The sequence below is a fragment of the Colletotrichum karsti genome, assembly GCF_011947395.1.
Source record: "Colletotrichum karsti strain CkLH20 chromosome Unknown Scaffold6, whole genome shotgun sequence".
Lineage (NCBI taxonomy): Eukaryota > Fungi > Ascomycota > Sordariomycetes > Glomerellales > Glomerellaceae > Colletotrichum > Colletotrichum karsti.
This window is the reverse complement of record NW_024065906.1, coordinates 80,031-105,770: the sequence shown is the minus strand read 5'-3', so window position 1 is coordinate 105,770 and position 25,740 is coordinate 80,031. Positions and strand designations below refer to the sequence as shown.

At 53.8% G+C, this 25,740-nt stretch overlaps 5 protein-coding genes across 5 annotated transcripts; 2 read left to right on the top strand and 3 right to left on the bottom strand.

Moving 5' to 3' along the window:
- Nucleotides 1–2,289: 2,289 nt before the first annotated feature.
- On the bottom strand, nucleotides 2,290–3,933 carry CkaCkLH20_02495 (cwfJ domain-containing protein; the record flags this gene model as incomplete). The annotated part of the gene is made up of 1 exon (XM_038885214.1): nucleotides 2,290–3,933. The coding sequence occupies one exon, from the start codon at nucleotides 3,931–3,933 to the stop codon at nucleotides 2,290–2,292; it is 1,644 nt and encodes a 547-aa protein (XP_038749145.1).
- Nucleotides 3,934–4,318: 385 nt separating this feature from the next.
- On the top strand, nucleotides 4,319–12,270 carry CkaCkLH20_02494 (down-regulated in metastasis; the record flags this gene model as incomplete). The annotated part of the gene is made up of 2 exons (XM_038885213.1): nucleotides 4,319–5,697; nucleotides 5,748–12,270. The coding sequence occupies 2 exons, from the start codon at nucleotides 4,319–4,321 to the stop codon at nucleotides 12,268–12,270; spliced, it is 7,902 nt and encodes a 2,633-aa protein (XP_038749144.1).
- Nucleotides 12,271–12,587: 317 nt separating this feature from the next.
- Nucleotides 12,588–13,106, bottom strand: CkaCkLH20_02493 (dnl zinc finger domain containing protein; the record flags this gene model as incomplete). Its single annotated transcript, XM_038885212.1, has 1 exon — nucleotides 12,588–13,106. The coding sequence occupies one exon, from the start codon at nucleotides 13,104–13,106 to the stop codon at nucleotides 12,588–12,590; it is 519 nt and encodes a 172-aa protein (XP_038749143.1).
- A 652-nt stretch (nucleotides 13,107–13,758) lies between these two features.
- CkaCkLH20_02492 (Cullin family protein) lies at nucleotides 13,759–16,631 on the top strand (the record flags this gene model as incomplete). The annotated part of the gene is made up of 3 exons (XM_038885211.1): nucleotides 13,759–13,890; nucleotides 14,140–16,406; nucleotides 16,457–16,631. The coding sequence occupies 3 exons, from the start codon at nucleotides 13,759–13,761 to the stop codon at nucleotides 16,629–16,631; spliced, it is 2,574 nt and encodes an 857-aa protein (XP_038749142.1).
- Nucleotides 16,632–23,123: 6,492 nt separating this feature from the next.
- CkaCkLH20_02491 (uncharacterized protein) lies at nucleotides 23,124–24,044 on the bottom strand (the record flags this gene model as incomplete). Its single annotated transcript, XM_038885210.1, has 2 exons — nucleotides 23,124–23,856; nucleotides 23,962–24,044. The coding sequence occupies 2 exons, from the start codon at nucleotides 24,042–24,044 to the stop codon at nucleotides 23,124–23,126; spliced, it is 816 nt and encodes a 271-aa protein (XP_038749141.1).
- Between the last annotated feature and the right edge of the window lie 1,696 nt (nucleotides 24,045–25,740).

Here is a 25,740-nt window from a genome sequence, read left to right as displayed (position 1 = left end):
ATGGGGCTAGGGGATCTTACCACGATGGTGTTGTTCTGTTTTTGGGGGGCACGCGCGGGTTAGTATTAGTGTTAGTGTTAGTGTTGTTTGGCATTGTGTTCCCTGACGTTCTAACGGTCTCTTCCCGTCTCGGGCTCGGGGGTGGTGGGTTTCGTCGTTTTCTTTTGTTCTTCTGGATTGCTTCTAGCGTCTTTCTCCCTCGGGTGCCGGGACGGAAGGGAGGGACACGAAAGGCACGGATGTGATTGTTTTACGGACATTTGAATCCTTCAAACCAAAGGAGATGTTGTTTCGTTTACGTTTATGGGTTGTGACGTTTTGTCATTGTTCATCCGAGGGGCAGTCCACGTGTTTGGTATCGAGGGTTGCGCTGCGGCTTGATTTAAATTGGTGGTTTACACGGATGCGACTGTGACGGTTGACTGCCACCACCTCAGAGTAAGGTATACAGGTTCCGTTGTTTGTGGGATGGTATCTGGAGCCTTACTCGGGCAGGTGAGCTTCATAAGGGAGACATTACTCGAGAAGAAGAATTACGCGGGTGATAATTAGGCCTTGTTTCACGAGTACTGTGGTAGCATTGTCAAGCATTCAAGCGCTTATCTTTGTTCTTTCAACTCGAGGGCGTCTGTCTACTGGTTTCCCCGTTTTTCCGTTTCTTCCTTCTTCTTTGTGTGAATGAGACCACCCACGCGGGAACTAGGTAGCCAAGTGTTCCCGTCGTAAGGCAAGGGGGGTTTCCAAGAAACGGCGCCGTTTGTTTGGAAGTTTCATGACTTTTGGGCTCCAAGCCGTCGACTGTTTCTTCGGGGTTTCTTTTCCTTTTTCTCTGTCATTTTCTTTGTGTAAGCCCACGTGGAGGGAATTCAATGACCAGCTCATATAAGGCCAAGGGCGGTTTCGAGGAAACGGCGCCGTTGGTTTGACGTTTTTTCGTGCGAGTTTCGACTCGCCCTTTCTTTTTGGACACGCTCAAGAAAGGGAGAAAGATGGTTTTAGGCTGAAGCGTTCTTTCAAAGTTTGTCTGCCGGGCAAGAAGAAAGGTAGAGACAAGAAGGCCGGGTTTTCTTGATACGCTGGAGACGTAAGGGAGGAGGAAGTAGTGTGCTATGCTACCTAATCTCAGTTGAGTTGAGAATTGTCTGTCACTTGTAGCGGTTTCTTTGCTTTTAAGCGTTGTCGCTGTGTGGGGATATGTCTCGTGTGCTTGCGGTTGAGGAAGTAAGGGAGAGAATGGTGGAGTATGTGTGTATCCGGAGATGTGTGTGATTGGGGAAATAAAGTTGTTTGTTGAATTCATTCTATTCTTGAATATCTTTATGTCTTTTCTGCTTTATGCCGTAGATCTCGGGAAGCGGAATACGCTCAGTTCACAAGTCCTTGTTAGGCCGCTCCCCTCGCGCGCCCGAATCGCGGCGAGATCTCGAGATGAGGATGTCTCATCAGACTTCATGCCATTCCCCGGAGCGTCTCGCCACATACCCCGGAACAGGCTTATAATTTTAGAGGGAATGTCTTCTTTTTGTGACAGGTCTTGGGATGGGGGGCTTTAGGGGTCCATGGGCGGGGTCCAGAAGCGGAGAGTCTTTCCTGAATAACCCCAAAAGGGGTCTAGTTGTAATGCGGGCTCGCAGACGCGAAAATTTCTTGGACGACGGGCGAGACGTGATGGGGGGCTCCTCATGCATGCCATCGAGTCCGAGGTAGTAATATGTGTACCGGGAGTCCCCTCCCTCCTTACCCTCCTGAGGTGAACTTGTAGGGTGGCGTGCTTGCTGTCTCTCGCTCTCGGTTTTTTTTTCAAGTGTATGTATGACGTCTGTTGGTGGCTGAGGAGAGAGTGACGAGCGGGCTTTGAATCATGACTGAGGTTTGTTTCTCAATGACGAGGGGTTCTGGTTCTTCCGTGGTCCGGATCGACGTCCGAACATTCTTGACGGGAGAAATGTGGGACCCGGGACCGGGCGGTGGCTCCGGAGACGAGATCACGGAAAGACGGGGGCATTTCTCGGCGAGGTGGTCTTGACAAAAAACTTTTTGAATGCTATATGTGATGAATATCTGAGGAATACGCCCGCATCCGGTTGACATGTGGACCGAGTCAAATCAGATGCAAAAACCCCCTTTTTGGTTCCCCTCCGTATAGCAAGTAGATGCAGATAACTTGGGTATTCCGCCCGAAAACGCCGCTTATGCCCGTGCCATGCAAGAAATGAGTATAAAATGTGCAGATGCTGCTCCTCGACGGTAGATGTCCTCCATGCGTGAACATCTTTCCATATCTCTGTCCTATCCTTGGAGGGTAAAGTCCCACTCCTTAAACGCCTCCCGGAACGCCTCGACATCCTTGGTCTCCTCCTCCGGCGCCTGGACGCAGTCCTGCCAGAAGAAGCGGTCCTCGAGCTTGAGGAGTTTGGCGACGACCTTGCGGGGGTACTGCAGGTCGAATCGCATCTCGGGATCGAGCTTCATGACGAGACAGGTACCCTTAATCCTGTCCTCGCCGTTGTCCGCCCAGATCCAGACGCGGAAGTAATCGCCGATGGAACCCTGGTCCTCGTATGACAGGTCGCGGGTCTCGAACTCGGGGTACTTGAGGTTCTCGGCCTCGACCTTGAAGCCGGCCTCGACGATGTTCTTGTAGATCGAGTCGGCCGGGATGGGGTGGAATTGCCAGTGGGCGTGGATATTGCGCTGGCGGCTGATCTCCCAGGTGATGGCGCCCAGCTTGTGGTTCGACTTGGTCGAGACCATGGACTGCAGATTGTCTCGGAATCGTGTCATTTCCTTGAATGTCCGCTCAGCGTCCTCGGGCGAGTAGCTCTCGACGCCGGAGTGGTAGATGGTCGGGGTATGGGCGTGAGGAGTGATGATGACGTGGCCTGGGAAGTTGAGGCCCTGCTTCTTGAAGGTCTCCGACGTCGCGAGAGGGCCCTTGGCAGTAGCAAGGTAGCTGTCGTCGCCGACGGTGGCGATCATATGGGTGTCGAGGTTCGGGTTCGAGAGACAGAAGAAGCAGCGGTCGGGGCCGGGAGGAGGCGATCGGCGACGGCGCTTGTTTCCGCGGCGGTGGTGGCGGCCGTCATCGTCTCCGTTGGCGAAACGATTGTAAGAGCCCTCATCCTGCGCCCGTCTCTTGGGCTTTCTCGGGCTGAACGGGGTGTAGGTAGCTCCGGCAGGCCGCTCGACGGTGGTCTCGTTGAGCTGAAGGGTGAAGGCATACAGCGCCTTTGCCTTGGATGCGTTGCCGTAGGGCGCCATCGAGATGAAGCGCGTGACCGCGACATCTTCAGAGCCCTCCTCGGTAGGATGGAAGAAAGGCTCGCGCTCGTAAAAGAACTCGGCGGAGGAAGGGGCGAAGTGGTAGCGGGGCTTGAGGGTTGCGCAAAGCTCGGCGATTTCCGCCGTGCTCTCGGTAGTCGCCTGTTTCTCGGGGGAGATTTCGACCTTGGAGTTGGTCCAGACACCAGCGGGCCAGACCGTCGTCAAAAGAATGTCGGCCTTGTTCGCGCCCTTCAGCGACTTGGCGTCGTCCGCAGTGTGAAACGGCAGGTGCTGTTCCTTCGACTGTCCACCCACGACTTCCTTATCGAGCTTTCCTCCCAGGGCGACGATCCTGATGCCCTCCGATGTTTTGGTGATGCTGCGCTTGCCGAGATAGTGAAGGTTCTCGGCGATTTCCTCGTCGGCCTCGATCTTTGCGACGATCTTCGGGGGAAGGGGCGTGGTTCCGACTGTGAAGTAAACAGGCAGGGGCACTTCGATCTCGCCATTGAGAAGAGCCTCGACGGCGGCGTCGTCCTCTGCGCCGAAGAGGTTGCCAGTGACGATTGCGAAACTGAAGCTATTCTTCGCGTGGAGGGTCGCGACCTTTGAGAAGGCGGGCTGCAGGGCGCCATTGAGGCTACCCAGAACGATCCTATGGGATGTCAGTAATCGAAATCTCGATCAAACTGCCAGTAAAATCTGCCGAGATACTTACACCTTGGGTGCAGCCATTGCGCCTTGCTGTATGGGGTTGTGGTAGGTTGTTGATGGGAAGCTTGACGAAGCTGGAAAGATGCGACCGGACGCTGACTTGAAGATGCGCGATGAAGTAATGTGGGTCTTTATCTAACGCGCCGTTGATTGGTCAATATCCACTTTTTAATGTCTTATCGCGTTATCGAAGTGGACCGAGCTTCAGCCGGCAGAAAAAAAGTTCAAAATTTCTGGGCAGCTTCGAGAGTTGGCGGGGAACATTTTTCGCGATCAAGCAGTGAAGTTGGGAGGCGAACACGACGGGCTTTTGCGAACTCTGCCTGTCACCGCGCCCAAGATGCCTTCCACTTCATCTGGTCGAATCACAAAGACCCGAAAGGGCAAATACTCGACCCCTCATCAAAAGAATCACCGATGGGAGTCCTTCGCGACCAAGGTCTCGAAACTACACTCTCTCGATCCCCTACGGAAAGTTCGCCGACACGACCTCGAAGCCGAAGACCTCGAAGCCACCACATCCTACTTCCGTAATGGTTTGACGAGATGGAGCGAGTTGAATGTCTACATAGGCTTCAGCCACTTCAAGAGGGAGGTCTTGCCGCTCTGCGAGAGTCTGCCCCAGATTCTGCATTTCGAGGCCAAGATCTTTGAGTCGCTAGCAACAGCGATTGCGAAACAAGAGAAGGAGGCTTTGGAGCCGCTTCTGGACCTCCTAACAGCGTTTGCGCATGACATCGGTGTCAGGTTCGAGAAGTACTACGCCAAATCTCTCGAACTTATTACTGCCATCGCCGCAAAGCCCCAAGATGTGGAAGTAATCGAATGGACTTTTGCGGCGCTCGCCTTTCTGTTCAAGTACCTTTCAAGACTTTTAGTACCGAATCTGCGACCGACATACGATGTTATGACACCGCTCTTGGGAAAGGCTCGGCATCCTCCTCACATTGCCCGTTTCGCTGCCGAGGCCTTGAGCTTTCTGATCAAAAAGGCTGCAGCACCAGCGAACCGAGAGACGGCCCTCGTTGCCATCGTTGAACACGCCAGGGACGACCTCCGAGACACTGTGGGAGAGAAGCAGTTTCAACTATACCAAGATGGTCTCATGACCATGTTCGCCGAGGCCATTAAGGGCCCAGGCCAGACGATTCACTCGACCGGACCAGCCATCTTCACAGCGTTAGTGAAGGCTATTCCCGAAAGCGAAGCAGACCTCACCCCGACAGCGAGTTGGACCGATCTCGTTTGCGGTGTTCTTACCAGCATCATTCACCACTCCAACGATAAGGACCTTGCGCCGGTCCTCGAAGCGATCCAAGAACATGTGCAGGCGGCCTTGGCGGAGCCCAAACCGACCAAGGCATGGAAGTTTGTGCCGCTGATTAGGGTCCTCGGTACAGCCGCGGGAGTCCGGCACGGGTCTCGCATCAGCAACTGGCCTGTTCATGTCGAGGGTATGACGGCTATGCTGGATGCAATGGCGCAAAATTCTCCAGAGGTGACTGAGGACAAAATTGGTCTCCTCTGGAAGAACGTGATTGTCAATGCTGCCATCGTCTGGCACCAGGCTCCGATTGATGCTCTGATCCCCTGCATCAAGGACTTCATGACTGCCCTCCAGAGGGAGAAACTCATGAGATGTTACATTCCATTCTGTGCCTACTTTTCGGATCTCGATGCCCAGCGTTTTCGCAGTCTTTTCCAAACATATTTCCAAAGGTAAGCGATACTATTCATCTTTGTACCATGTAGGCGCTAACGACGATTAGATTTATTGTAAGCCATTGGTCTGACGGACGAAACGAGGATATGCTGTGCGTGCTCCTCCCGCGTATGGTCAAGAATGGCAGTCTGCCGTCTCCAGGAGGCAAGGAAACCTGCAACCTTCCGCGTAGCTGGCAGGACCAGATTGTGTCGAAGTTTGAGCGCCTCGAGGCATCACCATTCCCAGAACGCGGAGCCTACGACAAAGACCCCCAGACATGGCGGGATAAGTGCCTACCGAAATACTCAGCCCTCTTAGACCTCCTTTACTCCACGACTGTTCACCCATCAGCCAACGCCAAAATCGCAGAGCTCTTGCTTAGGAAGCTCAGGCTTGCGCTCAAGCCGTCGTCGACGCTGGCATCCGATGAGGTTCATTTCAGTGTTAGCCAAGGCTTCCATGCCTACCTCCGTATGAGCAAGGCCGCCGGCCCCGTGGACTCCGCCCTGAACCCTCTCCTCCGAGCGGCCTTGCCCCGCTTTAGCCGTTCTGTTGGCTTCCTTGAAGCTTACCTCGAGTACGCCGAAGCGACGAAGAGCCAGCCCCAGTCTGCCGATCGCCAGAGCAGTGACAGTAGCGAGGGTACTGGAGAGGAAGACCCTGTCGTTCAGGCGCTGATCGAGAACCTCTCAGCCCCTTCGCATGAGCTTCGCCTCGCATCTCTCAAGATTCTACAGCAACTCGAGTCTACGCCCGATGAGCATTCCTGCCATGTCCTCATGCTGGACATTGAGCAAACGCCAATGGAGCTTTCAAGCTTGAGAAACGTTGCCATGCATCTTCGCAAGCTTGGCCAGACCTACTCCTCACTGAGCGAGAACTCTTGGCTCGCCAAGGCTATTCCATCTTTCATGTTCGGCATGTTGACAGTCAAGCTGTCGCCCCTGTGGGACGACACAATCACCGCACTGAAGTTGGTTGGAGAATCAAAACATGGCGAGGAGGCTATTTCCACTATCGCTTTCAACTGGCTGGAAACCCCGTCCCCGAGATGGTCTGGACCTAACAGTCAGCCGTCGCTTCAAGGCAGGGAAGCAATCACCGACTTCGACTGTCTCCACATCAAGAAGCTCTGGAAGATCGCTGATGAGGTAGAACAAGTGGTCAACAACGCCACAGACCTCATGCTTGAAGCATTCGACGAGCAGCAGCAGGCGGTCGATCCTCACGGCGCCAACGCTCGCGCACAGGCGCTGAAGGTGTTCAACGGGATGCCGATCTTTGCCGAAAAGCGCTCGCGCAAGCTGGTGCCTTTCTTCTTGCCCTGGGCTGTCGACGAGGATGAGGACGAGCAGTCTGACAGTGCGGATGACGAAGAGGCCCAGTCCAAGGGAGAAGATTGGTCGCTCCAGGACCGAAAGGCAATGGTTGGCGTCTTTTCTCAGTTCGTCAATCCGAAGGTCTTGTACCAGCACGAGAAGGTGTACCGCGCGCTTCTGCATTTGTTAGAGAATGGTGATGGCGAGGTGCAGAAGCTAGCCTTGAAGGCCATCCTCGCATGGAAGCAGGAGGGAGTCCGACCTTACCAGGAAAACTTGGAGTACCTCCTCGACGAGGCCAGATTCAAGAACGAAGTCACGGTCTTCCTTCAGAACGATGAGGTCATTCGGCCGGAGCACCGGGCAGAGCTGATGCCTGTTCTGCTGAGACTCTTGTATGGACGCACCATCTCGAAGAAGGGTGTAGCCAGCGGCCGCCATGGTCTGCAAGCTACTCGTTTGACAGTTCTAAGAAACTTGAGCGTCGAGGATATGGGAAGCTTCCTGGATATCGCGATCGGCGGGCTCAAGGGTGCTCGTGTCATTGATGAATCTGGCTTCCGTTCCAACTTGTTCGACCGAGAGATTCTCCCTGCTCGCAAGCAAGTGGGTTTCATGAACATGATGCTGCCTCTGATCAACGAGCTGGGCGCTCACGTCGGTCCTTATGTTGAGAAGCTTCTCCACCCAGTTCTGTATTGCTTGATCTTTGCTTGCAGGCGCCTGAAGGAGACTGAGATCGAGTCAGACGAAGAGGCTGAAGAGACCAACGAGGCTTCCCAGGAGTCTCTTCTCAAGGCTATTCGTACCACTGGCCTGAAGTGCATCATCACCTTGTTCCGCAACGCACAGGACTTCAACTGGTCGCCCTACTCAGAACCCATCGTCAACGAGGTCGTCACCCCCAGAATCGAGAAGCTGCCTATCGAGACCGCTCAGTCAATCTCTGGTATCCTGCAACTTCTCTGGACCTGGTCTCAGCTCCCCAAGGCCGGATTATTCATTTCCATCAACGACCAGATCCTGCCTAAGGTCATTGAGTGCGTGGCTGTGCCGAAGGCGAAGGAAAATGTTAAGGTCTTTGCCCTTAGCATCGTCCGCAACCTCATCAAGCTGGCCCAGGCACCTGCCGGGGAGTCCGAGTTCAACGAGCTTATTCGGGCTGAGCTCCTTGACGCTAACATGGAGATGATGTTGAAGACCATCACCGAGACCTTGGAGAACCAGAGCATGGGTAATGAACTGCTCGAGGCTTCTATCGAGGCCATTGTCGAACTCTCCCCTCTGGTCGAAACTTCCGAGAACATCCAGCAGACGCTCAGAATCTCTACGTGGCTCCTCAACCAGCCCCCAAGGAGAGTCAACCCAAGAGCCAAGGGCAAGATTCTGCTCATTTTGGAGCGCTTCATTACCATTCTCGGATCTACAGAGGCCGAGGAGACGACTGCCGATATCGCTATCTACGAGACTCTGTCCTCACTCTTCAGCTATTTCAAGGATTCGGACAACAGACAGGCGCTGGCTCGCGTCCTCATTGCGCTTGCCGCCAAGGACAATACCCTTCAAGAGGTTTCCGATATCTGCAGCTCTCTCAACGCCTTCGCTTCCGATCGCATCGACGAGCCGGACTACGACCAGAGGCTCAAGGCTTTCAACCAGATCACGAAGAGAGAGTCGCCATTCACCGTTAGACAATGGCTGGCTTTGCTGCATAACCTGATCTTCTTCATTCGCTCCGACGAGGAGTACGGCATTCTGGCCTCCAACTCCGCAGACGGCATCCGCAAGTTCATCTCCCAAGTCGCGTCTTGCAAAGATGAAGCCTCCAAGGCCGGGTTCGACTCTCAGTTGAAGACCATCTTGCTTCCAGCTATCTACTCCGGTGCCCGTGAAGAGTCCGCGACCGTCAGGAGAGAGTATCTCAGAGTCTTCGGCTACCTGCTGTCTCAGATGCCAGCATGGGAGCCGGTGGCAGATATGAAGGGCCTCCTTGAGGGCGAGCTTGATGAGGAGACCACTGAGTTGCCTTTCTTCTTCAACATTCTTAGTCCCGCCACCTCCCGACAATTGGAGGCCATCCGTTTCCTCGAGTCTGCCAACGATGGTTCAGAGATGAGCAGTCAGAACCTCAGCATGTTCTTCATTCCCCTCCTCGAAAACTTCATTTTCAACCGCGCCGACGGAAGCGACGACCACGGCTTGGGCGCTCAGGCTACAACCACCATTGGAAAATTGGCACTCTCCCTCGACTGGAAGCACTACCGCGTGATCCTGCAGAGGTACATCAGCTACGTCGAATCCAAGCCCGATCTTCAGAAGCAAGTCAACCGACTGCTTGGCAAGTTCAGCGATGCCCTCGTTGTCTCTGTGGAGTCGAAATCCGCGGACCCAATGCAGTTGGATGATGCTGAAGCTGCGCCATCGGTCAAGAGGCTGGCTCTCACTGTCCCCGCCCAAGAGAAGCTCAGCACCGACATCAGCAACCTCTTCCTTCCCACCCTGATCAAGCATCTTCACGAGAAGGACGAGTCGGAGGTCAGTCACCGTGTACCGGTTGGTGTCATCGTCGTCAAGCTCCTCAAGATCCTCCCGTCGGAAGAAATGGGCCAGAAGCTGGCTGGTGTTCTGACCGACATCTGCCACATTCTACGCAGTAAGGACTTCACTGCGCGTGAGATGGCCAGAGATACTCTGGTGCAAATCGCCTCAGTACTGGGACCGACCTACTTTGGCTTCATCCTCAAGGAACTGCGTGGCGCTCTCAAGCGCGGCTACCAACTCCACGTTCTCTCGTACACTCTCCACTCCATGCTCCTGAGGGTTATTCCGGAATTCCAGCAGGGTGATCTCGACTACGCTCTCTGGTCCATTGTTGCCGTCATCGTCGACGACATCTTCGGCGCCACCGGCCAAGAGAAGGATGCCGAGGGCTACATCAGCCAGATGAAGGAAGTCAAGGCCGGCAAGTCTCAGGACTCGATGGAGCTCATTGCCAAGTCGGCTTCCATCAATAAGCTCGTCGCTCTTGTCCACCCTCTGCAAAACCTCCTCTTGCAAAAGGTCGACCTCAAGCTTGTCCGCAAGATCGAGGCCTTGTTGGCAAGAATCACGGCCGGTCTGCTGCAGAACCCTGCTGCAGAGAGCCGTGACACGCTGGTGTTCTGCTACGAGGTCATTCAGGAAGTCTACAAGAGCCAACAGCCGGAGGCGGCTCCCAAGGTCGACTTCCGCACGAAGCGATACCTCTACCAGAAGGGAGTGAAAAGGGATAACCACGGCACCGCCGGCAAGTACACCTTCAAGCTGGTCAAGTTTGCCTTTGACATCCTTCGGTCTGTCTGGAAGAAGCACGACAGCCTGCGTACCGCAGCCAACATTACCGGCTTCGTCCCCATCATCGGAGATGCTATTGTTGGCGGCGAAGACGACGTCAAGGTTGCAGCATTCAAAGTGCTCACCGTCCTGGTAAAGGTTCCGTTCAACAACAACGAGGACGTTGACCTGTTTAAGGTCGCTACCAAGGAGGCCACGAAGAGCATTTCCATGTCTACTTCCACCACGACCGACCTTTCACAGGCAGCTCTCAAATGGCTCTCCGTCGTTCTCCGCGAGCGGAAGGACATTCCTGTCAAGGATGCCGCAATCGACCTGCTCCTCGGCAAGCTCAAGGAGGACCTGACGGAGCCCCTCTACCGCCACGTCACCTTCAACTTCTTGCGCTCCGTTCTTGGGCGCCAGATCGAGACCGCGGTCGTCTACGACACTATGGACTACGTCGGTACCGTCATGATTACCAACGACGACCAGAACACGAGAGATCTCGCAAGAGGAGCGTTCTTCCAGTTCCTCAAGGATTACCCGCAGAGGAAGGCTCGCTGGGTCAAGCAGCTCAACTTTATCGTCGCCAACCTCACATACGAGCGCGAGGGAGGCCGCCTGTCTGTCATGGAGGTTGTTCATCTTCTGTTGATGAAGTCCGCCGACGACTTTGTCCAGGAAGCCATTTCCACCTGCTTCTTGCCCCTAGTCATGGTCCTTGCCAACGACGACAGCGAGAAGTGCTGCCTCGCCGCTGGAGAGGTACTCAAGGAGATGTTCCGCAAGGCCGACAAGGAGAGGATGCAGAACTTCATGACGCTGTTGCGATCGTGGCTTGAGCAGGAGGACAACGCAGCCGTGACCAAGCTGGCTCTGCAGGCCTTCGGTTTCTTCTTTGAGGCCAAGGAGCCTTCCACCAAGCACAAGAAGGAGCTGGAGTTGGTGATCAGCAAGATCAGCGAGGTCGTGGGAACCGGCGACATCCGCGTCGCAGACGAGGACCTCATGAAGACTGTCCTCCACGACCTGCAGGTGCTCACGGAGAAGTACCCAGCTCGACTCCTTTCGTCAGAATCTCGCGAGTTGTGGAGCGACGTCCGCACATGTCTCACGCACCCCGAGAATTCGGTCAAGCTGAGCACCACCAAGGTGCTTAGCGCCTTCCTGGCCGACTACGCCGGCAAGCCAGCCCAGGCCGGGGCGACACTCAAGGGATCTCATGGCCTCAATCTTGAGTGCGAGGACATCGAGGAGCTCGTCCGGCTGGCCATGTACGCCCTGAGGACGCCCGAGATCGACGACGCCCTCGCCGCGGAACTCACACAGATCTTGATCTTCCTGGGTCCCCGCCTGCCCGTCAAGGTACAGAACGTACCCGAGGCAGAGACGTTGGGAGACAGAGACGAGCAGGAGGCGGAGGAGGACAGAATCGAGGAGAAGCGCAAGGACCTTCAATACCTCTTCTGGAAGCTGTCCTCCCTGCTGCGTAAGGACGTGCGCCCCAAGTCGACCGCCATCACCCCGAAGGTCGTCGCCATGGAGGTGCTGGAGACCATCTGCCGCCGCGTGCCGCAGGAGCACCTGGAGCCGTCGCTCAAGACGATCCTCTACCCCCTGCAGAACTTGACGGACCCCAACATCCCCGTGCCCTTCTCGATGGACGACCAGTTCAAGACCAAGCTTGACGGTCTGAAGACGAGGGCGCAGATCCTGATGGACTCCCTGCAGAAGAAGTTCGGCACCGCCGAGTACACCAAGACGCTGCTCGAGATCAGGGAGGAGGTGCGGACGAGGAGACAGCAGAGGTCGAGCAAGCGCAAGATCGAGGCGCTCGCGCAGCCGGAGAAGTACGGCAGGGACAAGAGGAAGAAGACGGAGAAGAAGAAGGAAAAGAAGAAGGTCAGGAGCGCCGAGAACAAGGCGGCCAGACAGGCGTACAAGGGGTGGTAATTGTTGAAGTTTGCACCTAGATTGCATGGACTGGCGTTTTGAGGTTTGGGAAAATGGTGAGGATTTTACATGGTGTATCCTATAGTACAAGGGCTACGTCGCCCGTTCATATGTGAGCTTTTATCTATTCTACTGTTACAATTCGTCCTGAGCTTTTCGTCTCCCATGTGCAGTGGTGATGGGTATCCAGAACGCCGTCTTCTATGCAGTCATAACCCCGCGGACCGAGGCCGTCTTTTTTGTGACCCTTACCCTCCCCTCGCCAAATTTCACAGGTGTTGTACATTATTTCGTTCGATGTGTTTGGTCATTTCCTCTCAAGAAGAGTCCTTCTTCTCTCCATCCGCAGCCTGAGCGCCCTCGTCGGGGTAGAATTCGATGTCGCCATCCTCGCCGAGAGTACCCTTCTTCACAAGCCTGCCCTTCTCGCGCATGAGGTCCTCGACGGTGACCTTCTTGTCGCCGAAGATGCCGAGGTGGTCGCTGATGACGTGACGGTTGCGGCAGCCGGGACAGGTGATGAGGACGGAGCCGTGGTGGTAGCCCTGCTTAGAGACCTTGTGGCGGGAGCGGGTGTCGCAGGGGACGCAGGTGAAGTCGAGCTGGTAGTGCGGGTTCGACTCGAGGCGGATCTGCTGGTCCGACATGTCCTCCGCCTTGCGCGCGGCCTTGGGCTTCGGTATTGAGTGTGCCAGGCGCGCCGAGACGGCGGGTTGGAGGGGTGCTTGGGATGCGAAGACGCCTTGGGGGATCAGGCGCATGATGGGGGATGCGCTGGGGCGTGCTGTTTGGCGCAGTACGGGTGCGAGCCTGGTAAATGCTGAGCGGGAAGCCATTTTGATGCGTTGCGACGGCAGACTACCGTGGGGGTGATTTGGACGTTTGGTCGTGGTGAGGGTGGAAGCTCGTGAATTTCGAGGTCTGGCTTGAACTGCGGCGCAAACCTGGCCTGGGAATGCCGTCACTGCGGGCTCCGTCAATTTAAAAAAAAAAAAATGTACGCCACATGTGGCGCAAAGCTGTGGATTATTGGATTGAAAATCAGCCAATCAGAACTCTTCAGTCCTACCAGAACGGTCTGTGCGCTTCCCATCCAGGGCAAGGGTCGAAATCGATTGGGTCCGACAACCCGGTCGCGCCTTCCGCCTCGTGTGCACGCGCGGACCATCCCGGCGTCGGGCAAGCAGCGCAGCCTCGCTGTGTGTGAACTTCAGACAACAACATCTGCCTGTCTGCGATGCCTTTTTCAACACTTGATCCTGCCGCGAACCTGCAACTGCCTTGCGCGGTCAACACTACGACGGCTAGCTAGGCGAGCCCTTTCTTTTGCGTTGTTCTACCCCTCCGACTCCCTTCTTCAACCACTTTCCCCAGGCCATCGTCTGTCTGCAACCGCTACACTTTCTGGGAAAGCTACCCCGCCGCCACTTACTCGGGTTTCCGCGATAGCTCTCTCGATCTGAAACGGCAACCCAACACACAACTTTTTTGCTGCGATTATCGACTTGCAAGCGATATACCGATACCGAGAAGGCTGTCTACAAGATGATTTCTGGTAGAGGTGGAGGAGGTACGGCCATGCGGGCTGGTCGCATTCGGCCCCCGCGCCGTCCGAGCCGGGTAAGTTGTCATTTTTGTCTGGGACGAAGGCATTGGTGGTGGTGAGGGGTCTTCAGGCTGTGGGATGTCGTGGTGTGAGGAATCGACCGAAGTCATGGGTTTCTTGTTGCTCTTGCATCGTCCCTACTTCCATTCAATGTCGTTTGCGTGATTGAGCACTGCCTGTTACATACTTTCAACAATGGAGAGAGTCGAGATGAACTGGAGAGACGGCGACATCGGAAGAAGCCGAGCTAACATCCTGAGCAGCTTACCTCCGGAATCGACACGAGCGACTTCGAGCAGTGCTGGGAGACCCTCAAGCAGGCCCTCACCGACATCCACAACCAGAACTGCAGCACGCTGTCCTTCGAACAACTATACCGAGCTTCGTACAAAATTGTTCTTAAGAAGAAAGGAGAGATGCTGTACGACCGCGTCAAACAGTACGAAGAGCAGTACTTTGCCGAGCACGTTATCCCCGATATCGAGAAACTCGTCACTGCGAACCTCGTAAGTGCCGCTATGGGTGGCTCGGCCACGTCAGTCAACGAACGACGCAAGATGGGCGAGCACTTTCTACGGGGCGTGAGAGCCTCCTGGGACCACCACAACACTTCCATGAACATGACCGCCGATATCCTCATGTACCTCGATCGCGGCTACACGCAAGATGCCCGACGAGCATCCATCTACACTGCGACCATCGGCCTGTTCCGAGACCACATTCTTCGAGCCAACTTGAACTCTAGCGGCGAGCACACCGTCTTTGAGATCTTGAACTCGGTCATTTTGGACCAGATCAACATGGAGCGGGATGGAGACAACATCGATCGCCACTTGTTGCGCAACATCGTCCGCATGCTGGACTGTCTTTACGAAACAGACGACGAGAACGAGGCGGAGAAGCTGTATCTTACAACTTTCGAGCCAGCGTATCTGCGGTCAGAACGCGAGTACTACGCCCGGGAGTGTGAGCGGCTACTTCGTGACGCTGATGCAGGCGCCTGGCTGCGACACACTCAACGCCGCTTGATTGAGGAGAACGACCGATGCGACACTACCATTCACTATGAGACAAGAGAGAAATCCACCAAGGTGGTAGAGGAAGAGCTGATCTCTGCGCATTTGGACGACTTCCTGAATCTGGAAGGCAGCGGATTGAAGTCAATGGTCAACTACGACCGCGTGGAAGAGCTCTCCATTTTATATCAGCTTGTTTCGAGGGTCGACTCGAAGAAGACATCCCTCAAGGCGATTTTGTCTAGCAGAGTTGTTGAGCTTGGTCTGGAAATCGAGCAGATTTTGAAGGACACCAACTTTGCAACGGTTCCTGCGCCCGACGGTGAGGAAGCGGAGGGCGCGGAGAAGACCAAGACGTTGAGCTCCTCTGCTCAGCAGACCGCCGCTGCCATCAAGTGGGTCGACGACGTCCTTAAGCTGAAGGACAAATTCGACAATCTGTGGAAGAAGTGTTTCCAGGAAGACCTCATCATTCAGACTGCTCTCACGAAAAGCTTTTCTGACTTCATCAACATGTTCACGAAGAGCTCCGAATACGTCTCCCTGTTTATCGACGACAACCTGCGCCGTGGTATTCGAGGCAAGACGGAGACTGAGACCGAGGAAGTTCTGGAGAAGGCCATCACCATCATCCGCTACCTTTCCGACAAGGATCTTTTCGAAAGATACTACCAGAAGCACCTCGCCAAGCGTCTTCTTCACAACAAGTCGGAGAGTCACGACGTGGAGAAGTCGATGATCTCGCGCATGAAGCAGGAACTCGGCAACCAGTTTACCGCCAAATTCGAGGGCATGTTCAGAGACATGGAGTCTTCGTCCGAGCTGTCTGCGGGCTACAGAGACCATATTAGAGGCCTGGGCGATGTGGAACGCAAACAGATCGACCTTGCTGTGAGCATCCTGACGACCAACTCGTGGCCCCCCGATATCATGGGACGGACTTCGCAATTCGCCGACGGCACTGGCTGCATTTGGCCGGAGGATATCAAGCGCCTGCAGGAGAGCTTGCTCAAGTACTACCTTACCAACCGCAGTGGTCGCAAGCTGACCTGGCTGGGATCTACCGGCAGTGCCGACATCAAGATGGTTTTCCCCGCCATCCCCGGCGGCAAGGGCCCGTTGTCGCGTGAGCGAAGATACGAGCTTAATGTCCCGACGTACGGCATGGTTGTGCTTATGCTCTTCAATGATCTGGAGGACGGTCAGGAGCTGTCCCTGGAGGAGATCCAAGCCAAGACAAACATCCCCCTCCAAGACCTTGTCAGAGTCCTTACGTCAATCTCCGTCGTTCCCAAAGCCCGGGTTCTGCTCAAGGATCCCGCCAACAAGTCGGTCAAACCCGGAGACAAGTTCAAGTTCAACAGTGGCTTTGTCAGCAAGCAGATGCGCATCAAGGCACCCATCATCAACGCCACGTCCAAGGTCGAAGGCGACGATGAGAGGAAGCAGACCGAGGAGAAGAACAACCAGACCCGTGCCCATGTCATTGATGCCGCACTCGTCAGAATCATGAAGTTTGTTTCCCGTCTCGCGCTATTGCACTACGTAGACTAACCATTACCAGGCAACGCAAGGAGCTTACTCACTCGCACCTCATCACCGAGGTCATCGATCAGCTCAGCAGCCGCTTCAAGCCGGAGATCAGTCTCATCAAGAAGCGCATCGAGGACCTCATAGTGCGCGAGTACCTCGAGCGCGTGGAGGACGCGTCGACGCCCACGTACCGCTACCTCGCCTGAGCCGACGCCGGAGCGATGCGACAGTAAGAACGATGACGGAAATGATTACCATGATATTTGATTAGACGGCATCTCGGGCTGCATTAGGGAAGGCTGGGGGGTTTGATTAAGGGATTCGGCGTTCGAGCGGACGGACGGACGGGTTGGTCGATAAGCATGCGTGCGCATCACTTGCTGAGAAAAAGGGGACCCCGGTGGTAGCTGGAATTGAGCGTGACTATCCCCTTGCGAAGGTACAACTCAAAGCGTCGATATCGCCTTGGGCGATTCGTGATCTTTGATTGAAGACGATGGGCGCTCGCCAGGGTCGGGACCCGCAGCGAATGTAAATATTATCTTCGTGTGTACGAATTTTCAAGGAATCTTGCATGAGCAATCAATGTTGACGTGTGCGGTTCAGAGGATAAAGCCAATAGCAGTGCTGAGCTTCCTCGTCATGGATAATGTCAAGTCTGTGTTTGTTATAGAGAGGAAATCTCGATCCATATTCCTCCCACCAAGCTGCTTCGACGAGATATTTCGTCGTCGGCGTGGGATCGAAGGACAGGGTTTTACTGCTTATTTAAGGGCCGTTGGATATGGGTCTCCATGTCATCAGTTACTCTAGCGTATGGATAGTCGCGGCCATCGGCGGTTAGACGGCGGCAGGCTGACATGACATCAAGCAGAATGTACCAGCCATCATCGAAGTCTTTGCAAGGCATGGAGTTCAGCGTAGGTGGACTGTGAGTATTTGGTTGCGAATAGTAGTGAGATGGCAGAGATGATGGATGGTAGTCGCTGTCGGGCTCGAGCGGCGTCGATTTGGGCACTTGTTGTCTGTATCATACGAGAGGAGCTGCACACAAAGAGTGCCACTCTCAAGAAACGACCCCAAATGAGGTTTCCAATCCGGTCCGCAGAGTGAGAGGTCAGACCGGCAAAGCGTATGTTATATAGTGGTCAAGCTTCTGGCCGGGTGTGGGTTTTCGATGTAGAGGTCTGTTCTAGATAGCGGAAGCGCTTCCCGTGGTATGGATCGTGTTCGTCTGCAGAGGACTAGACGGGTTGTCGCAAGACTTCATATCCCTCTGGAAGCACCCGGTGTTTCTGAGATATGAGTATGAGTACATGTCCCCTGGGAAAAGCGGAAGAGGACGCGATAGTGAAAGCCTTCCACTTACATCTCAATCAGCATATTTGGACAAGTTGTGTTAGAGTATGATTAGATCTTTACCTCAAATACCTCATGCTCGACTGTTTAGTTGAGGGCTTCTGCAACGTGAGATGGGCGCACTCTGTGTCTCAGCTTCTTGAAAAGGACAAGATAGAGCCTTTGCTAGAAGACGATATGACAAAGTTGTGATGAAGTTCACGGGGAGTCTGCTTCTGGTACTCATTCGAGGAGGGATATTTGGGAAATGCGGAGGACGCCGGACGCTGGGATACGGAGGGTCAAACTCATGATCTTGGGGATGACTTCAGTCCTGAGGATGTAGTTTACTTTTTGGCTTGAACGATAGGGTAGATTCCACTATACGCTGGTCGCATCAGAGAATCAAATTTGCCTATTCTTCAATGCTGAAATCTTACTTGTATTATATAGTCGACGTCGCTGGAATCCAGACTTCGCACTATGGCGTTCCATGACGCCGTCTCTCAGATCCGTAGCCACATACGACGGAAAACAGTGGGGCTTTGTGAGTTTGGCCACGGTATAAAACTGCCAATATTGAGCAGTTCATTGGATTCTCGATGGACAGAATGTTTGATGAGAGTTCTGTTCGTGGATGAACTGCTATGGGCTTGGCTGTGATCTTGGTGTGTGTGATGCAACCATCGATGACGAACTCTTGCGCCTGAAAGCTTGTTTCTGTTATGATTCCATGAGAATAAACACCGGAAGATAACCAGAGACGTAGGCGAAAGACACTGAGGTTCGGATTGTTGGATCGGTTGGGAATGAGAGAGCTCATGGAAGGCCTCGAGTCGACTCAGGGGTACAATCTGTAGAAGCCCAGAAACTGTTATAAATGATGAGAAAGACGTCGAAAAAAAGCCTTCTGACGGTCCTTTGGTTGCAAATAAAGTGACATGTCAGTGACTGGGACTGCCTTTAAAAGTTCGACTGGGTCATTGACGTAGATATCGGGTTGACGGCAGCTATACTCCTGCACCCTGGCTGGCTTGACGGAGACCTCACGTCGAGCGTGCAGCTTACGATTCGGAGATTATAACCGAAATATACCGCGAGGTCAATCCCTGCTGTATATGCAGAAGGGCAACGAAGGACTCGCTGTCGTTAGTTCCGCTGTCCTTGGGGAAGTTAGACACAGTTTTTGTTTCCAACTACATGGTCTGAGAACTAGAAGCCAAGTTACATGATAGAGAGAAGGCTTTAGGTTGGATACCAGCCGTCAATGAGATTACCTCCCCACCATCGCTGCATCCAAGTTCAGGAGCACAATGATTCCCATCTTCCTCACATGCAGCCAAATCACAGAGCCATCCCGCAGCTATCACTGGTAAACGTCGCCGTACATACAAAACCTAGATACGGCTGTCTCACTCTGTATATAATCTCAAATTGTAAAAGAAAACGTCCCCCACCAAACATGAAAGATGGGAAACACAGAGGGTTTTCTTGGCAACGCAGCGTTTAGCGGTTACACCATGGAAGCCGTCACAACGACCAAAGAAGAACATCGAAGACCCAACAACAACATGTTAATTGAAAAGGGGTATTTGATTCCTTTTGTGGCTGAATACATAGAGAACAGAAGAGACGTCCGACGACATCCATACGTTATCATGCTTAATAAGAACACTCGCTCTGGGTGATCGGCCGGCAGCCGCAACTCCCTCGTCGTTTTCGAATCAAATTTATGGTTCTTGTTGATTAGTCTGCTCCTTGTCGGACAGATCATAGGACTCAAAACAGAGTTTCATGCTGGGGTTAGACTCTTTTCCCTCCACTGCTCCATCCGTCTTATACCTGATGCCTCGTGAGCCCAAGCCTGCTTTGGTTGTGATGAAGAGCGACTCAAGCACACAGGTGGCCCGCACGGGGTTGAGCATCTTCGTTCTTCTTTTAGGTGGTGACGGCCAACCAACGTCGACCAAACGACCTGTATCTTGACGCTTCGGTTTGGTCATGTTTCTTCGAACAAGCCGAACATTTCTATCCATCCCCCTTAAAAAGGGAAGATAGATTTCATTGTCGATTTTGAAGTCGCGGCTTGGACGTTGATTTTGTCTGGGTTGTTCAAGATCGGTTGATCATGGGTCGGATACAAACATATTTCTGACAAGCTAGCCTCTACAGGACGAGAGGCCTCGTCTGAAACCTGGCCATCTGTGTATTCATCTAAGAACACTTGGGAAACAACTAAGACGGGAGACAAAAGCGAAGCAGCGTCTTCTCTATGACTTCTTCTGGTATTACAAATTTTGACGAGTTTCCACCAAGAAAGCAATGTTAGGATGAAGATCTAACACTGTCGTAGAATGAACTCTGGGTCGATTTTGGGCGACAGACCTTTCGAGGGTTCAATACCACTTGTTCTATTATATACCTAGAATGACGTGGGGGACCCCGTCTCTGCCGAACATGTCTTCCGTACATGCCTATCGACTAATTGTGACCTCTCAGGGAAAGAGTTTTCAGACATAGCGCCGGCATGTAGGTCCCATCTATAAAAGAGAAGCGCAGCACCCGGGTTGAGTGATTCTCCACAACGAGACTTGAAATTCCATTAGCTGTTCTCGTCGTGGTCGATTCGGGCTATGCCATAGATGTAACCACGTGCGCACTGGGTCATCAAAACGACGAAAAAGTAGACACCTGCATCCGTCATCCTACTTAAGGATTATTCAGTTCTTTCGGAGGCCGATTAACCCCCCGACAGAAGCAACGCCAAAAGATATCCATCTACCCCTTGGTGCCCTTTAAAGCACAACAACGCCCAGGACACTTGCTGACTTGTCGGATCGAAACTTGCAAGTAACTCGAGGGGGGCTCCTCATACTGGACAAAAAGAAGCTGAGAAAGGTACACTGCTCTTACGGAGATCTGCCCTGAATTTCCCAACGAACGCGGGAGCCGGGCTTCTTATACCCCTCGACTTGTCCCGACGGAGTTGCCACTCCAAAAACGATGAACCCCAGAACGGAACTCATTGCGAACAACCACGAACGACAAACAATGTCCCGAGAATGTTGCTGCAACTTCTGATACATAACTCCACCAGCCGATACGATGAAGATGAGATGTCTTCTTGGCCTCATGGCTACCGACTGTGACATGGCGAATGTGACTTAAACACTGTTGCCTTGTTCACTGCTAGAAAGCGCGCCCCCTGTAGGGCGAGCACATACAACCTCACCAAGCACTACTCTCCGAACGGGGGGCATCACGAGAACTCACTTACCAGCGCGGATGCTCGCGAGCGTCAATATCGGAACTGAGCTCGGTCTCATTGGGATTGTCACTCTTTCTCGGCAGCTCGGGACAAAGCCCCCTCCACGCTGGCTATGCTTGGTGGAGGTGGGCTTCGGAGCAGAATTCGAACTACCCAAGCCCAATATCAACAGACAAAATCCTTAGTACTCATCTCTTCCCCGTTGCCGAGCAAGACAGCGGCAGCGACATGATATCCCAAAGCTACGAGAAGAAAAAACATCTTCCGCGGACATACGCTTACCCTGTGGTTGAAAGAGAAGTCCCTTGATCCGCCACGGGCAACAGACCGCATACCGATTTCGTCTTCTGCGATCTCCTCATACAATTCAACCCACACACAAGCCCACGCACTTTCGTTCCTCAGGACATGGAACACAGAAACCTCGACAAAACTTGATTACCCTTTGAAAACAAAACACGACTCGGTCATCGCGCGCTCGAGGCTCCGTCTGAAAGGGCCGTCACTTCCGCGGAGAACGTCCTTTCACGCGCACGCGCGCAAAGCTGCCGAGATGACGTTGGTTCGAGTTTCAACCGGCGGCTGGTCAATGATATCGTGGGCGAGGGAGGGCCCCTTTCGTCCAGGCAAAGCAGACGAGTTCCAAGAAACTCGTTGGAGTCGGGAGAGGAGGAGCTGAGTGTTTGCATCGCCGCTGTCGCAAACATTACAACAAAACCCTTCCTCGAAAGAAATGCTATTTCAACTGTTCAGAATGGGTATCAGTAAATGGGAATCATCTCTTTTAACACAATCCCCATCAATCGTCGCATCCCAAGGCCGTACCAGTTGACCTCTTTCTTCTTCTCCCTCGAATCACCTAATAAGTCACCAAACAAACAAAAAACCACAAACAAACCTCACTCTCCCTCGCGTCGAATACCAGAATCAATTGAAACCGACACCCCCGATCAAAAAAGACGATCGGTATCTCGGATCCCCCCTCTCACCAAACCCCCCCCGGGCGATTCGGCCGTGGTCCCCCCTCCCGCAATGGTTGCATGCCACGCGGGCGGAGGAGGGAAGGGGTGCTAAAAGGTTGCGGTGGTGGGTGGATATACCGCGGCCGTGATTACCCTGCCTTTCCTCGCCCCCCTTGCCCGGGGAGGACCCTTCCGGGATGTGCAAGTGTGCGTGAGAGGGTGGGTTGCAGCGAGCTCGCCAATCACGGGCTGCGTGGCATCTGCAAGAGGATGGATACCGCGCAGATTTGGAGGCTGAGCTGGGAGCACCAGCATCCAGCATCCAAGTGCACCACAACCACCACCACCACACCGCGTCGCCCGGTAAATCAGACCACCTGTTCTTAGAAGGATCTCTGATGGGGAGGGATATTTTGGCGTAGGTAGACAAAGAAAAAAACGCCGCGGAGGAGCGTCGAGGGTTGCAGGAATTCTTCGGCGGGAACGGTAATCGTGTCTTTTTGGCCGTCGCGACGAGTGTCGGACCTCGGACCGGTCGGTGAGCAATTTCGATGATTGATGGGCGCGGAATCCTCGGTCGGCTTCGCTTCGGTAGGCTCGGTGGGCCCGGTGAGATATTCGAGACGTCGAGGTGAGAACTGTCGAGGGGAACTCCCAGTCTTGGACGCACGTAAGACCCCTCGCGTTCGCATCATCAAGGAGAAACCACAAAAGTCCTAATCGTGTCATCATTTCTAAAAAGGCCGCCAAGGCCATAAGATATCGTCCACCCGAAAAGAAAAAAAAGAAGATCCAGAAAACAATAAATACCTTAGTAAAAACAAAACGTAGACGCAACGACGATGCCAACGAGCGTCCTTGCGGAAGGAGGAAGAGAAAGAAGATGAAGAGAATAAAACCCCCAAATGCCATTTCCCCAACCGTTGATAGCAGCCCCGAGCCAAATGAAATAGACTGATGACGATGAATCAAGTCGGACCTGTAGAGTCGGCCATGAAAAAAACACACGCGACGCCTCTCCGTCATCCCGCAGGAGACAACTTTTTATGCGATAAAAACTCCGATTTTGATATCCCAGACCTTCAGCCGACCGATGCGACCCCGCCGCTGCAAAGGGCGCATAAAGAGCCTCACATGTTCTGAAGCTTTTTGCGGAACTCGCGGCGCTTGTCCTCGCACTTGGTGCCGTCCTTGGGACACTCCCATCCGTTGTCCTCCACCTTTACTCTCGATAGGCACTTTGTGCAGCGCCACCAGGCCGGGTACGCCTTGCGCGTCTGCAGCCAGTCCTCCGTGATGTCGCCGCCCTTCTTGTTGACATCCTCCTTGTGCACATCGACGTAGTGGATTCGCAGCCGGTCTTTTCGACTGAAGGGCTCGTTTTTGCGGTTACAGGATAGATAGTCGCAGCTGAAAATGTCGTCATCCTTCTTGCCGCTGGCGCCGGCGACGCTGTTATTGCGGTTTCCTCCGCCCGCTGCTTTGGAATTTGCCTTGGCGGCGGGTTTGCCCTTGGTGGTCACCTTCGGACTCGGGTTGCTGACACTTGTTGCGGGTGTGCTGTCCTTCAATGACAGAGCTGGTGATGGTTGAGTCTGATTGTCGCCATGTACTTGCTTGTAATGCCGTTCAAGGTCGGCTTCGCGTTGAAAGGGCGGTGCTTGGCAAGGCCCTACGAGGCAAGGAAATGCGATGTCCTGCGTCTTGAGATTGGGTGACATGCTCGTAGCGATGCGAGGTATCGTCCGAGGTAGCTCCTCCGTAGCATAATCTGGTTGCAGCTGCCAAAAGCCGCCGCTCTCGTCTGGCATATAGTCGTACTTGGAACAGTCAAAAGCCTCGATGGACATGATAGGTTCGGTCCTTGGGCGACGTGTTAGCAGCGATTCTCGTGACGTCGCAGCAGGACTCGTCTCCGTGAAGTGGAAACCAAATCACGGAGAGAAGGGTTCCAATGGATGAACTCACCATTGTTGTGGCGATTCAATTTTGTTTTGGCCGCCTTTGCTGATGGCAGCATGCGATCGTTTTGCGGCCGTTGGAGGGGCCATGATGATTGGGCTTTCTTCTTTTGGGATTTAATCAGCGTCTGTCTCTCTTCCCCAGAGCGCGAATCTGTCCTTTCTCTCGGGCCTCGGGCTGCGAATCCACGCTCGTATCGCAGTACGCATGTGGGTGTCCAATAGGAATGAGAAAATTGCGGGAAAATAGTCGGCAAAATCAATAAAATCAATCGCTCCAGCCAGGAAAAAAAGATCGCAAGAACCAACCTTGACGTTTGGCCACTGGCATTGCGCAACGTATGTAAAATGACGGTCGGGCGTGAAATCAGTATATCGAATCGATCTGGGTCGTCTCCTCCCGTGTCGTCCTGTCTGTCAAGCAAGACCAAGGTTGTCTATCCAGAGGTCATGAGATTGAAGTTGATATTGAAGGCGCACACAGCCGTAGACAAGATGGATGGAGATGTAGAGAAGTGGGATGAAGGATCATTTCATAGCGGTCCCCAGCGGATAGGAAAGGAAAGAAATGGGATAGGACAGAAAAGTATGTTTGCGAAAAAAGCGGAAGACCCTTTTGGCTGTCGGTTGTTTGTCGTTCCTTTGGCACCAGGAGAGATAATTATTGCTTTTCTCCCACCCAGGGCAGCAAACCAACTGAGCCGAGCGACCAGTCAGGTCGAGTGAGTGTCCGTACCAACAACCTTGGCCGGGGATAGCAACCGCGCCGTGACGACGAACGAACGAAAGAACGAAGAGAGCAATCGGTCCAGGTCCAGGTTCCGGTTCAGGTTCAGGCTCAGGTCCTGCGCCCGTACGTACGGCACATGCAGGACTGTACTTTCGCTTGTTGCGAGTCGCGACCGACTCGAATATGCCTGGGTGCCGATGGATGTTGATGCCGTTGGTCGTTGAAGCGAATGGAGAGGTATGGATACGGATAGTGAGAAAGGTACTTTATGTACGGGAGACAGAACAGCCAGGTATCTCGGCCCCTAGTTGTCTTTCAAATAAGGGTTAAGGGTAAGGGTATCTGCGAGATGTATCCTTGCGTTAGCTCGTAGCAGCAGAAGCAGGAGAAGGAGCAGCAGCATGAACAGCAACACACACCAACAGCAGCTTTTACGCAGTGCTGCAGCTGTCGCAAAAAGACGCTCACCTCAACCACAAGAGGACATGGTACGTATTCCTGTTCGTAGCAACACATCTGGTGAGGGTGGCGGGGTTCGTGCTGTTTGTCCAATCCCGGGGAAGGACGGCAAGCCCAGTTCGGCCTTGAGCAGGACAGGAGGGGAGTGCTTTTCGGTCCCGGGGGTGAGAGTGGTAGGGGGGTGTCAGGATGTCTGGGTGTGGCTCCTCTCCGAATGACTTGGCGGAGTGAGGGATGAGATGTGATTGAGAGAGTAGAAGCTGCAGCGGCAGCGGCAGCAGCAGCAGCAGCAGTAGGCTGTAGCAGATCTACTATGCGTGCTAATAGAAGGCTGCTGAAGCGAAGCAGGTAGCAAGCAGCAAACACGGCATGTAAGGTGAGGTGAGATAGGTGGTAGGGTAGCGCGCCTGGTCCGGTTTGCTGGTTTTATGCGAGCGAGTGTCTCTCGAGATCGCTGGGTGGCTCGTTTGGACCGGACGGGACCCTGTCTCGGCTGTATGATGTGCTGTACGTGCTGAGATGAGAATAGAAAAGTTGCCCCGTTGCTGATGACCTAGCAGACGAATTCTGGAGCGGAGGGATTGAGATCGGAGGGAA